The 14,008-nt window shown below is 38.6% G+C and overlaps 2 protein-coding genes across 3 annotated transcripts; both read right to left on the bottom strand.

Annotated features, from left to right (window-relative positions):
• Positions 1-23: 23 nt before the first annotated feature.
• On the bottom strand, positions 24-2,280 carry LOC115426174 (immediate early response 3-interacting protein 1). The gene is made up of 3 exons (XM_030144173.1): positions 2,127-2,280; positions 1,531-1,632; positions 24-479 (listed from the first exon to the last, which is right to left on the bottom strand). Exons 1-3 carry the CDS (start codon positions 2,215-2,217, stop codon positions 424-426), a joined length of 249 nt encoding a protein of 82 aa, XP_030000033.1. The 5' UTR covers positions 2,218-2,280; the 3' UTR covers positions 24-423.
• A 570-nt stretch (positions 2,281-2,850) lies between these two features.
• LOC115425515 (mothers against decapentaplegic homolog 2) lies at positions 2,851-13,670 on the bottom strand. Of its 2 annotated transcripts, none has more exons than XM_030143143.1 (11): positions 13,492-13,670; positions 12,064-12,475; positions 10,623-10,712; positions 10,201-10,394; positions 8,778-8,912; positions 8,557-8,631; positions 7,899-7,952; positions 6,995-7,207; positions 6,773-6,910; positions 6,189-6,333; positions 2,851-5,121 (listed from the first exon to the last, which is right to left on the bottom strand). In XM_030143143.1, exons 2-11 carry the CDS (start codon positions 12,297-12,299, stop codon positions 4,998-5,000), a joined length of 1,404 nt encoding a protein of 467 aa, XP_029999003.1. In that variant the 5' UTR covers positions 12,300-12,475; positions 13,492-13,670; the 3' UTR covers positions 2,851-4,997. The 2 variants fall into 2 exon arrangements, with proteins under 2 accessions (XP_029999003.1, XP_029999004.1); XM_030143144.1 differs by having other exon boundaries at positions 8,569-8,631.
• Between the last annotated feature and the right edge of the window lie 338 nt (positions 13,671-14,008).

Below are 14,008 nucleotides of genomic sequence, written 5' to 3'. Positions count from 1 at the left end.
ACTCAATGACGTACACAATGTGCCAAAATTTATCAACTCTTTATTGTTCAACATTCCGACAACATACCACATATCTTAGACTTAATTTATATCCTTCAGTTTTTACACTCAATTTACAGCTACCCACACAGTGACATGACCAATATTTCACATTGTTGATTCATCAGAGGGTAACTGGAAAAACTTTCAATCAAGAAGCAAATTAAGTGTAAACTATTAACCATTTATTGAACTTTTAAAGGGACAGAGGGTTTGCAATTGTTCATTTTAAGTTAATGGCTGTAGAAAAAAGGCTAAAACAAATGTCCCACTTTAAAGTGGCGCGATCTGTGTGTTAAAGAGACAAAATGTTTTTCTTGTTTTCCTGAGGTAATGGAGACATTCTCCGGACAGCAGATTTGTGTTCCCGAACTTCACTCCTCTTCATCCAAACAAAAGCAGCAGCACAATGCAGACTGAATTCACTCCGATCAAAGGCACTGCAGAGGCACAAACACAGATAGAGGCTTGTCATGTGATGTCAGGTTCATGTGTTACTCAATATATGGTTCCATCCATCCATCCGTTTTCCGAACTGTTCAGTCCTCATGAGGGTTGTGGGGGTACTGGAGCCTAACCCAGTTACCACTAGACAAAGGTGGGGTACACTCTGGATGTGTCAAATATATTTTTATTTGTTCTAAAACTATGTTCATTATGTTCCTCCAAGTAGTTTGGAAAAACAAGTGTCTGCACACCTCAATGAGGAACAAGTATGATGGAGAGGGTTAAACTTGAGAACAATGACAAAAGTCCATATGTATGCATGAGTTATGACAGACAGAACAGAGCAAGTGCATGACAGACAGTGTGTTATTGGTGCATTTTAGGCCTGCACTTATTTTGTTAAAAACTAAGGCTGAAAGTGTTTTATGCCAACCTTTTCATGTTTTAGTCATAATTTTATACTTGTTTAAATGCTTAACTGAAAATTTGCACAAACATAAATATAATCATATATGAGTAAATACCTTCTATTATTTAATTGTTAACAATAGTTAAAAATGTAAAGAGAAATTTTGCTAATTTATGAATTGGTTTTACAGAAAATATGCTATGCCACAATATATTTTGTTATCATAAAATGAAATGACATTCGGTATATTGGAATGTGAGGTTGGGTGCATATTACAAAGCCCTTTGACTTAACTTCTAACAAAACATCTGTTTGTGTCTTAGTTATTTTCATGACTTCAAACTGTACTTCTTTTGACTTGTTGCTCTCGCTTTAGTTTGATGGTCATGAATGCTGATGTTTGCTTCTTGTCTGTTTTATTGTCTATCATTACATTATTACATGGCCGACATAAAAAAACAAAAAACAAACAGTGAGTAACATGACATAAGAACAGTTTTTACACAGGGAAACGTTTTGTCAAATGTTTAGTCAACAAAGAGTGGCATGGTTACATTCATTTTGCACAAATAGAGCCTCCTAACTCAGAATGAAATTACAGTGAACTAGACTTTTGCAGTGAAAGGGACCCTCACCTCTCATCACTGTCCTCACAGAGCGGATTAGGTTCATCAGCTGCACTTTGATGCCTGGTTCATCACCAAAACCACCGATACTTTGGTCCACTCCCCAGCCAACTAAGCACACAGGTGTTTCATTAAGTTTTGTTAGTGTAATAAACACTGTGCCCAACTTTAATGGGTCTAGAATAAGCCAAAAAGCGAAATTGCAGTTGTCACATGACAAAATAATTCATTCCAAAATTCACTTATTTTACTGCTCGGTCACAAACTAAATATTTATATTAGTGAAGAGACATTCATCTCTTCTTGTTAATTCAGTGATTACAATTATTCTACACGTACATTGATGCTCTTTATAAATTGTGTTTTTAGTCAGAGGAAACAATACAGCGTTGAAAATCGTGGTGACACACTGAAATCTCCCAATTTGATGGCGAAATAACATTTTCAACAGATCACTCTCCACTAATAGAAATCGTATTCATATGCTTTTTTTCATTTATATAATTCCTCTAGATGCTAGTTGTAGTTGTTAGCTAGTTAGCAATAGCAGTTCCGAATGACATTTCCGAGTAAATAACATGGTATTTGTAGCTGCAGTCACTTACTTTTACTTAAAAATCTTTCTTCGTGCAGTACAGCCACAGCATTAACACAGAGGATCGCTGCTTGAATGAGAGAATATAGCGTAAAAGCCATGTTACCTACGCTACTGCAGCTAGCTTAGCTCTGAACTAACCAACAGTATTTACGTATGACGTAGCTTACGGTGGCCGAAGCAGGACAAATGTAATGGTAATTTAAGCGACACGGAAATTATTCCACTGATATGCTGGTTTATTTCAATCACTCAGTGAATTAATACAACGAATTTAAACGAACAGTGTGAAAATATAGCACTATTGGTACTTCTGAAAAAGTTACTCGTACCTGCTAAATATTACAAGGTATGGAGAATACCACCTTTAAATAATTTATTTGAATTATTTATTATAGTATTTGTATGACCAACAAATACACATATCTGCATTTAATGTTGTAATGTGCCAATGCAGTCACTCTTAGACAAGTGGTAAACCAATGGCTAGGTAAATTACATAACACTGCATCTTTAATGCACATTATAGGTTTTACTGTAAAGAGCTGGGCTGAGTATAATTAAAAACCAGTTCTAATATCTTGACTTCAATCCCAGCATTGTCTGCAGTCTGACTGAAACAAACACTTCAATCAATCATTTATGGGATAAGAAGATTAAGACATAATCTGAATTTGGGTTTAGCAGAACTTTATTACACGAGTCTCATAAATAAATACACAAGACAAAGAAAATCATGAGAATAAAAATCTTTATTAGTGTTTTATGAAGTCTGCATAATATGCCACACGCCTGAGAAGCTTATGGTCAGAAATAAAAGAACTGCTCTATCAATACCGCCCTCTACTGGTAAAACAACTGCGACATCTACTGTACTGACTGCTTTGCAAAAAGATTACTGTTAAATACACACATACTGTACTACTGTTATGTATATGTACGTCTGGTCCACGTCAGTTTTTGTAATGTATTTTTTTCACATTCATATGTTGTAGGCCAAAGATAAAAACAATGTAACACTGGACCCTAACACATGGTTCAGTCCCCCAAATCCAACTCACTAGGTGCACTTAGAGTACAATCACTAGTGCCATAAGGTAAACACATTTACATCAAAAAGAAGGGAGGGGGAAACATGTTAAACTCGCAACAGCCACATAATGACAAGAATGGCAGAGTTTAAGCTAATAAGTCTTGTTGTACATACTGTATTTTATAGACAGAACAAATACAATACACACATTAACACAGAATGTCCCAGTGTGCAGGCACATTCACTCTTTTCCCATGGAAGTAAAGTGGTACACTCCCATGTTTCTGTAACATTTTGAAAGCCAATTATATCAAGTTGACCTTAACCCGCTTGACTAAGCACCGAAAGGCTTTAAGAGGTCACATGTGTTCTCCAAAAAATGGTGAAGAGATGAATGAAAGAGCGGCCATTACCAAGTTTTACATGCCTCTGGGATCATTAAAAGCATTACAGGAAAGTAGATTCGGGGTTTCAGGCAAATGAGTTGCTTTGTGTACTTTAAATGCACCAGATTTCTTTGGAAAAACAAAGTACAGAATAGAGGCTACACGTCATGTGGGGCAGTGATTTCTTCTTCTTAAACCAACACAAAGAGCTGCGATTGGAAATGAATTTAAACTGAACCTGCTGGGCTAAACAAGGGAATGCTCCATGCCCTCCACATCACTTTAGAAACAGCTGTGGTCTTTAAAATATTACTTTAATAAAAAGTGAACGACAGAAAATTTTAAGTATATTTATATATAAAAATACATGAGAATACAAAAAGTAGCAAAACAATGGGGATATAGGCTAAAAACAGAATGAATTCATTGATACCTTCAATTTCTCCTGGTGAGACTTCTAATGCTTCACCTTGGAGAGCCCAGGACTCCCAGTGTCGTGTCAAAAAGAGAAAAAAGCTCTTACTAACAGCTGATATTCTCTGGTCCCTGCCCAGTGCACCCTGCAAAACCTGGCAAATGTCTCTTTAGCTTCCATACCAGGCTGCGAAGTGGGGATGCAAATCAACTAAACTAAGGTCACAAAGAGTGCCATATAATGACAACAAAATTAACTACAGCCGGACTGAGTTTGCAGTTTGTTTAAGTTTTTGATATCTTTTTTTCTTAAACTAACATTCCTATTCGTCCATTAAAGTGTATGTCTTACAACGACACACACCAAGGGTTTACAAAAGGGCCATACTGGCAAAGAGTGAAGTCCATTCCAAGACCAAATTTCATAAACACATTGTGGTGCTTCCCCTCAGAGGAGAATGACCACCAAGGCCATCGTTTCTTCATCGAGCTAACTCCCTCTGACAAAAGATGGGGCCAAGTTTCCCAGAAAAAAGTAAACTCAGGGACAGAACAATGGTTGGGGTGGGCTCGAACAAAATCGTTTTAGCATTCAAGCTTGTGTTACTCATACAAGCAAGTTTCAATACTGAGAAACTATTCACAGATATTTTTGGTATTTCCCCTACTTCCTGGACTAAAAACCAATATACATTTTATTTGTACCACAAATAGATCTAATATTAAGGATTTGGGGGAAAGCAATTTAACAAGGTGCATGACATAGATGGGTAACAAAGTGCCAAATTGTTTACTGAAAAGTCTATGTGTGTGTGTGTGAGTGAGTGCAAAAGTGTAGGTGCATTTGTTCTTTAGTGTATGCGTGTATGGGTGTGTGTTTCTGTGTGTAAAGTTAAAAGAGGGATGTGGAGCTGGGCCACAAATACTATGAAGTATGTTACAGAAAATTAATTCTGTGGGGTTTCCATTTTTTCCATGAAAGGACTCACAAGTTAAGAATTTGATGATCTTTGTAATGGGCTGCGTTTTTGGGCGTTTCCTTAGCTGTTTAGGACATACTGGAGCAGCGTGCAGAAGGGGAACCCATCTGGGTCAGAACCTTGTCCAGCCACTGCAGGGGTCCATTTAAATGCAGCTCGATCCAGCATGGAGTGCTTGTGACAGTCTGCCGTCTGGGAAACAAAGATGTAAATATTAGTGTCTGTGCTCTGCCGACAAAGTACTCAAACCCACAACCACCTGTGACTTGACACGGTTCACACCACTGTGGTTTGTAGAGCTTTATTTGAAATTCATGGTGAAGGAAATGGGTGTGAAAAACAATAGGAGGTGATGACTTCATCTTCCAAAGAACTGGAAACATTCCTTGGTGATATTCAATTTTTTGTACCAAGTGTCAAAATATACAGCCTGACAAAGAAAAACAAGTCCCACCTGGATTTAATTAAGCAAAATGTTAAGAGCCCAACATGTTTCGCCTGCAATAACTTCTTTATTCCTAAGGGATTCTTCTCATTTCTTAAACAGCCATCTATTTACCAGGGTACTGTGGAGCAATGGACAAAGGTCATGTGGCGCTGCTGATACATAGATTCTCCTTTTGATGAGGTGATGAACATGTCATCCTCAACATCAGAGAACATCATTTACAGTATGTATAAATGGAAAACAGGTGCATGTACAAAATATGCAACCTGTGATCAACATTATACTATATGTAGTATTTCTACACATTTCCTGAGCTACAGAAACAGAAAAACTATGCGCAGATTTCTACACGCCTTATGAGAAGCCCATAAGAGGCTGTTGGTCACTATGAGCTTCCACTGCTGCCAATACAGATACTTTACGTCCTATCGGCTCAGATTAATTGGCCATTAACTGGTCTAGCTTTAGTTTTTACTGCAGAAATGAAAAGACACAAGTACAGAGATTAGAAAGACAGTCTTAAAACAAACTGTCAGACACATAGTTTAGTCAAGTATCAACTTTTCTTGAGTGCCGCAAGCAGTAACTTAACATGTTAGATGGCTACATTTCTTTGTGAGTGTTTGCTACTGCTGTCATTTCTGTAATGTTGAGGACAAGCTGCGCATTTTCAAAACTGTGCCAGTTAGTATTCATTTTGTATCTAGAGCTTAAAACTCCATGTCAAACTATGATGACCTGTGGCACCCATTTTTAACATCTGCTGTTACTTCACAGGCTGTGCAGATATTTCTTTAGTGCTAGTTCTCACCTGTACTCGGCTCCCCAGCCTTTGACAAAGCTCATGCGGATGGTACACATCCTGGTGAGCTGGTAGACAGCTTCAAACCCCTGGTTGACTGACTGAGCCAGCAGGGCTGCAAATTCCTGGTTGTTGAAGATTTTTAAATTACAACCTGAAAAAACACACACACCAGAAAAAACAGCATCAGTTTATGCAATGCTTCTCCATGGCATTTCAGAAAATACCATGATGGAAAAGCTTTGACTCTCCCACTGACATTTGGCTGTCAGATGGCATTTGTCTGCTGCTGTGCAATTTCAGTTTGGACACCGTTAGCATTAGTGTTGCTTTGAGAGGATGATGCTGGATGAGTCGTTTCAGTGGGGACTGAAACATCTCCCAACAATTGTGTATGTATTTGAGATCTTTTAAAAAACGTTAATGTGGATCTGTGAATTCTAGCTGACACCAGCTGCCATCTCAGCATTTGTTAGTGAAGGAATAAGAGCTCTAGTTTAGTAATTGTGAACTAAAGAGCCTTTCAGAACATGTTTACATGTAGATAGTTGCAAATATTCACGGGCTATCTAATGTATTATTGAGCGTATTACCTGGAGGAATTTTACACACTGTTGCTGGATGCCAACCATACCGCTGGTTGCAGTTTGGACTCTGGACAAAGATGGCGCTATCACTCAGGCACTCAGCAAATACCTCTCCTCCAATGTAGTAAAGCCTAACTCCTCTTCCTGAAAGGAAACAAACAATGAATTGATGTGACAGAGGACCCATTTCTGAAAGACCAACGGGCTGATTAAAGTATTCCAACATACCTATGTGTCTCCTGGTCATCTCCACAGTAGCGTTCCTGTTGACATTAGACAGTAGACCCAGGCAGAAACGCTCAGAATTTGATGGATCTGTGAATCCATCCACTGTCAGTGAGGGCTGAGACGCGTGAAACGTTTCCCCAACACGCTGGTTCAGCTCGTAGTAGGCTATCGAGCACCAGAAGGCCGGCTCTGAGTAAGTCACCGGTTGCAGGTCTACAGCAGAGAAGGTTCATCAGGATGTTTGTCACAACAGTCTCTATTTGTACATTTGACACTGTTGATGGGACTAAGGCAAGTCTGAATAAAGTTCACAAAATACAGTCATAATGCTGACAAGAAGATGAAGATGCACTGAGATTATAATAAATGTTTTAGTACCATAAATCCTTCCATCTATTTCTTATATGTTGTCAGCTGGGTGTGCCTAAGAAATCCAACCATCAGCTATGAATCACATACTGATGTCAACAGAATATAAAAATCTGTTTCGTATATACCTATATCTGGTACAACTTGGAACTTGGCACGGTCCACAGAATGCACATTTAGTACCTTTGGACCAATAGGCATTATTACATCAGATGAATTTACTGTCGATGCTAAGGATGTATATCAAAGTGTGTCCATTGGCCTTTTAAATCAAAATGTCCCTCTCAACCTTTACCACTATGGAAGAAACTGAACTACAGAATGATGTAAGAAAGTAATGGCATTAGTGCATTATTTACACAGGTCATTTTTGGCTTGTGGGGGCACAGAGTACAGGCTAAAGGTGGCTACTGATGTATCTGATGAATCTCTCAGTTTATGCAGGTAGGGATTGAGGCACATGGATTCCATGGTCCATGACCAGTGGCACCGCAGCCCTATCGGCAAAACAAAAGCTTTGCAGCAGTTTTCTTACCCATGCTATGATTAACAGGAGACAGAGTGCTGGGAGACAGTTCTGCTGGAGAACCTAACAAAGAAAAACAGTACATCACTGATTTACTGAAGACAAGATGATGAGAAATAGGAGATGGACCAGATTAAAAAGTCACAGTAATGCAGGTAGCTATCACATAATAATAAAACGCCATCCAAAATGCATTCAAGGTGTGTACTGAGATTCTATTAAAGTTTTCAGTACCATAAATGCTAAACTCCAAATTCTTACATATTGCCAACTGTGTATACCTTTGAATAATTGACAATCAATTATGAGTGAACATATATGCATATATTCATGGGTATTAATTGGCAAAGGAAAAGGGATATTTTATCTACATTTTCTTCAGTTTCTGGAGGTAAAAACTGACAGAAACCGATGTTACTGTCACGAAATTTTCAGATGCCACTGAAATGACAATGTTCTCATTTGCCTTCTATTACAAGATAATGTAAATGACAGAGTAAAAAAAAATAATAGCAATACACTTGAACACACCATGTCAAAATCTCTATCTAGAGTTTATATTTCCCATAACAGAAAACAGATGATATATATATTTTTTAAAATCTGGACAAGGAGGTGAGGCAGACAGACATGAAGCAGAAGGAGAGGATGTACTAGTCTAGGGTACCTGTGTCCATACTTTGATTCATCTGTTGATCACTAGCCTCCCCATCCTCACTGATGTATCCTGGTGGAGGTGTTTCTGTAGAAATAATGCATTAGGAGGAAAAGCCTCTTATATGACGATAATGAAGCATGGGAGGAAAGACAACTCCAAAAGAGCAGTTTTGAAAAGCTTTGTCATTGCATCGCGTTTAATATGATTAGTCTCAGTGTAGATGAACTAACCTGGTATATAATTGTTTGGAGGTTCAATTCCTGCAGGAAAGTTTGTGTTCTCAGGTATGGAATGAGTGTAGTCGTCCAGAGGCGGTAGCTCTGTCAGGATTTCTGAGTGTCTTGGCACAAGAACAGGAGGCAGCACTACAGTGTTGGGTACAAAAGTCAGAGAAATGAATGAGACTCCGTAACATACTTTGAAAATTATCATCAGATGTTCACAGTTGTGCAAAAATAATTCAAAAACAAATACTATTATAGGGAAAAAATTTTTTGCTAAAGCATTAAGATAATGACGAAATCCTAGAATACCTCAGTGAAACCTAAACTGAAATCTTAAACTGATTAATGGCTGTTTTAAGTGCTGTGAAGCAGGATACATTGCGGATTCTACCATCATCTGGTTCCGAATCTTTCAACATGAGGGAAAGCTTCATTAAACAAAGGCTTTGCATTAGAGACTAGTTTTCCTTTTTTAAATAAAAGAGGAGGCCAAACCTCTGCCAGTAAGCATCAAACTAACAAGAAACAGGAAATACCATGTGTAAGTACAGTTAAGTTGAAAACATTTCTGTTTGGCATCAAGATAAATTTTTACCAATCTCAATAGACACCAAAATATTTACCCATGTTTTAGAGGGTTACATTTAAGACTTATTTTAAGCCAACTATTGGAGCAGTTTAAGGCACCCACACTGAAGGATATGAAAAAGTAACGAGAAGTATGAAGGATGTGGAAAAACATCAGAGTCTGAGAACATGTTGCAGGCTTTGATTTTCTGGACTTCCTGTTCGAATCCTATACCTTAATACCTCATTCTTACTTTCCTAATTCAAGTCTTTACTTAAGTGCCCTTCTCACAATGGAACTTGTTCAACTTAAAATTAGAGAGGACACACTCGGTAGGCTCTGTTAACTTCTGACTAAGCTGCACAGTTTGCATTTGTGGTTACTGGTTCCTTCTTGGTTTCGCAGTTTTGTTCCAGCATGATGAATACTTTTTTTTTTCCTCCAAAAAATATTTAAAAAGAGACTGACGTCAATGCCCCTTTATAAACATACTATTTACTGAAGTTTCCTTATCAAATCAGCTTTTATGACCTGTAAAAATCATATTCACTCATCTTAAGGCTTACATTTACAACCCGTTGGGTCTATATGTTAACACTGTTATACTGAAAACATATCTGTTTGGCATTCAGACAGCCTCACTGAAAAATCTCAAAGATATAGCTGTGTTTAAAATAACACAAGGTTGTCCATAGGTCCGTGGAGAGATTTAGCGCTAAAGATGCTGATAGAATTTTTTGGACTAAAACTTTCAACCAGTGTTATTACAACATTTATAGAATATTTATGCATTGCACTAACTTAGATGCTGCACTGGGAAAATGCCGGGAAACAGAACGTTGATTGTTGCTGATGACTTACCTGGGGTCTCCACCCTCTGATAGTGGTAGGGGTTGATGCAGACCTCATCCTTCTTGAGGTGGAAGGCATACTCGCAGGCCTCAATGGCTCGCAGCTCATGGTGGCTGTGGAGGTCTGGCCATCGCCACAAGCGGCAGTAAATAACATGGGGAAGCCCCTTTCTGTGGGAAACCTGAAGGCGTCCATCCAGGGATCTGATTGGACAGCAAACAGGAGATGGTGGTGAGACAGGTAGAAGATACACAGGGGAGGGTGGGTGACACATAATATGACCAGGTAGGGAAATGGAGATGGATTGAATTGAGTGGTGACGAGAACGAGAAACAAAGATGTTCTCAATGTCCGTCACTTTCAACACTGTAATCACAACTCTCCCACATCAAAGTTGTATGCAACACTATACAATAGTTGAGGATAGTCACCTGGTTTGGTCAGGGTAGCTGTATAGGCCTGATGTATCCCACTGTTCTATCGTATTTGGTGTACTCAGTCCCCATATTTCAGAGCAATTGCTGTGCACAGAGAAAACAACAAAACAAAAACAAAAAACAAATGATAAACATGGGACATGGCTCATTCAGAAATATCAGTATGGATAATGTGAACAGTAAAAGGCCTCTTTTATTGGAGTCTTATGGGAAACTAAAGACAAATTCATTTTCAACTGTGGAAATGAAAGATGGGAACTTCAAATAAGAGAAGCCTTTTTGTCAGAATTAAAACAAAACATGGACTCTGCTAAAACACAATGAAACTGCTGGAGAGACAAAGAGCATTCTTCAAATCTGTGGCATTGTATTGAACACTGAAAATAATTTTTACAGTCATTTATGTCAGCACTTATAGTGAGACACTTGAATAAACACTGAAGACACACAATGGCACGAAAAGGGGAGGAAATTAAGGAAGAAATCATGGGGGGATATTTCCATTTTAATCATTCTCAAAAAATTCACAAGAAAATGATGAAGAAAAAGTAAAATGTGAAATGAGGAAAAAAATGAGTCGTTGCTTCTGAATAACAGGACAATAACAAATTCTACATGTTACATACTGCAACAACACAACATGTACTGACTAAAGAATTACTTAAGTGGGATTTCAACTACTATTTAATAATGCAGTACTACTAATATAAAAACCTGAGGAAACCAGCTTATATTCAGCAGCTTCTTAGACTTCTTAGGCTTCTTAGTTGAATATTCTAAAACACAATTACTCTTTGCACTGTTCTAGGACATAATATGTTTAGAAAAGCTTAAAATTGCCTGCTTTGGTAAGAGGAGGAAACAAATTTCCCAATCAAATCAAAATGTTTTTGGCTGGCAGCAATGCTCCACTTGGAACTCAATTAGAGTTTGTAATTAAATTTTTTATCATGCAGTTATCCTCCACAAAAAATAATTTACTCCCGCTGAACCAGCCTCTCTATCTCTACAAAGATGATAGAGCAGCCTTGAACAATTCTCAGGCGATAACAACCAGTCAGTTATCTATAGACATCCAAACATTACTGAGGAAGGAATCTGTTAACATGATGTTCCCAGTAAGCATGAGTCTGGACAATCAAGGCTGGCTAGCTGATAAAAAGAACATCTTTTCTCACCCTTGAAACATATCCACCCCAATGGGAGCAATACAAATGTTTTAACGTTAAGAAGAGTTACAAATAGACAGGAATTTAATTATGATTTCTTGCTATGATCGTTAAAATAAAAAGCAATGTGTGATTTTCTTTATCTCTGCCATCCCTAACTCAATCCAAATAAAGCTTTAAACAGTTTTAACAGTTCAGCAAATGTGCAAGAGCAGAGACTTTTACTGACCATCATTTCAGCAATAACTGAATACTGTGCAGTGTACCTGGGGATGGTGACACACTTGGTGTTGCAGTTCTGTGTGGTAATAGCTTTCTCCAGCTCATCAAGCTGGCCTGTCTTCTTCAACTTCTTCACTAAACTCTTCACAGCCTTCTCACACCATTTCTCCTCTTGCCCGTTCTGCTCTCCGCCACCTGCTCCACCTGGGCCACTGGTCGACTTCTTCCAGCCCAACAACCTCTTCACCACAGGAGGGGTGAATGGTAAGATGGAGGACATCTTAGGTGGACAAGCTGGGAGTCTCCAGAGGACCCAACACAAGCTCTCACACACACAGGCTGGGGAAACCTGGAGCTACAGTTTTGGGCCCTGGTTCTGAGGGGGCCCCTCTACTGCTCAATGAGTCACAGTGCGGAAGCCAGTGTTAGCAGGATATACTCAAAAGAGACGGACACCTTGGGAAAGATCCACACATAAAAAACTTCATTAACACAACATAAACAACACAATGAAAGAATGACAATATTTGCCATTTGCAAATTAAGGAGCATAAAGCAGTAACTACAAATAGAAATAGTGAATAAAGCCGTAAGATAGCTTGATTAGATGCATTTCACATTGCACAACAGCACACCACGTAAGTAAAACATTTGTTGAATGTAACAGAAATTACCACTTGACGTTAGCTTCCCACAAACACAGCTCGATATCAATGCTAACTAGCCTTCAAACTTACAAAGTTAACCTGAGGGGTGTGCCTCATACTGCCGCATACAGTGTATACAAGCAATCACGACGAGCTGCTAACGGACTTAATGAATAACACAGACCAGTGAGGGTTGTCAGATACATTTGTAATATGTTATATTATGACAGGCCCCCCAGAGCTAACACCAACTGGTTTGTGAAGGCCGGCTTCTAGCTGCCCGGTGGGGGGGCCTGTTTGACTCAAATCACAACAATAAGTCCACTAATGTTAGCTTGACGCTAGTTCCGAGAGCTAAAAAACTAAATATCAAAACAGTCTCAGCCAGAATCAACGTGTTTAACTACACTGGAGGTAATTCATGGACATGTCCTTAACTAGCTAGTTCAGCTAACGTTGCCATTAGCCTAACTGAGCTAGCTGCCAGCTTGTTATCAAAAATCCTTTTGTTGTGATCCACGAAAACCCTCCAATGCGCAACAGTCAAGTCGCGCTACTTTGCTACCAAACGTCAGCCCGTCCAATAAAAATCAGGACCCATATCATTTCCTAACACAGAACGTTATTTGATAAATCTATAAGTGATAATCTTTCATTTCCAAGTGTTTGAGACTTTTAGTAAAATAGAGGTACGGCAGCAAAATGAGTTAGCATCTCGGACGAACTCTTCCAAACTGGCTCTGGCTGGCTAACGGAGCTATATTTCTAACACATAACAACATCCTTTAAAGTCGAGCAAACAACTGAAAGCATTTTAATATTTACCCCGGTTTTACAGTCCAAAACTCCACTTTTTCAAAGAGAGGATGTGCGCAGCGCTGTAAACTCCTTGTTGACATAAAAGTGGCTGAACTGTGTTGCACGACAGCTAATTTTGACAAGGCTCGGAGGCTCTTCTCAAGTTGCTACCAGTGCTACTGGAGCTAGTTAGCCCGGGTAGGTAGACCGGAACAACACAACAAACATGCTGGCTACGTAGGACCTCGTAATCCCTCCTATTCATTAAATGATTGGAGGATTTTAAGGAGCATACCGTACATACTGGTTCATGTCCTTGACAATCCTTATTGTTTATTTGACTTTTTTTCCACTATTACGAGTGTGTGAAGATAAAAAGTTTTATCATATCTTTTAAAGACGCTGACCTAATATTTCTATTCACAACAAACAGTAAAACAGCCAAATTATATTTAGATATAGTTTTTTTTTTCTTTTTGTTTTTCTTATTGGTTATTCATTATTTTAATACAGGTGGGATTCTTTGTTGTACTTAATCTTGAAT

Source organism: Sphaeramia orbicularis, chromosome 9 (genome assembly GCF_902148855.1).
Source record: "Sphaeramia orbicularis chromosome 9, fSphaOr1.1, whole genome shotgun sequence".
NCBI classification, from domain to species: domain Eukaryota; kingdom Metazoa; phylum Chordata; class Actinopteri; order Kurtiformes; family Apogonidae; genus Sphaeramia; species Sphaeramia orbicularis.
Note: the sequence above shows the minus strand (reverse complement) of the source record. Positions and strands in the feature narration are given on the sequence as shown.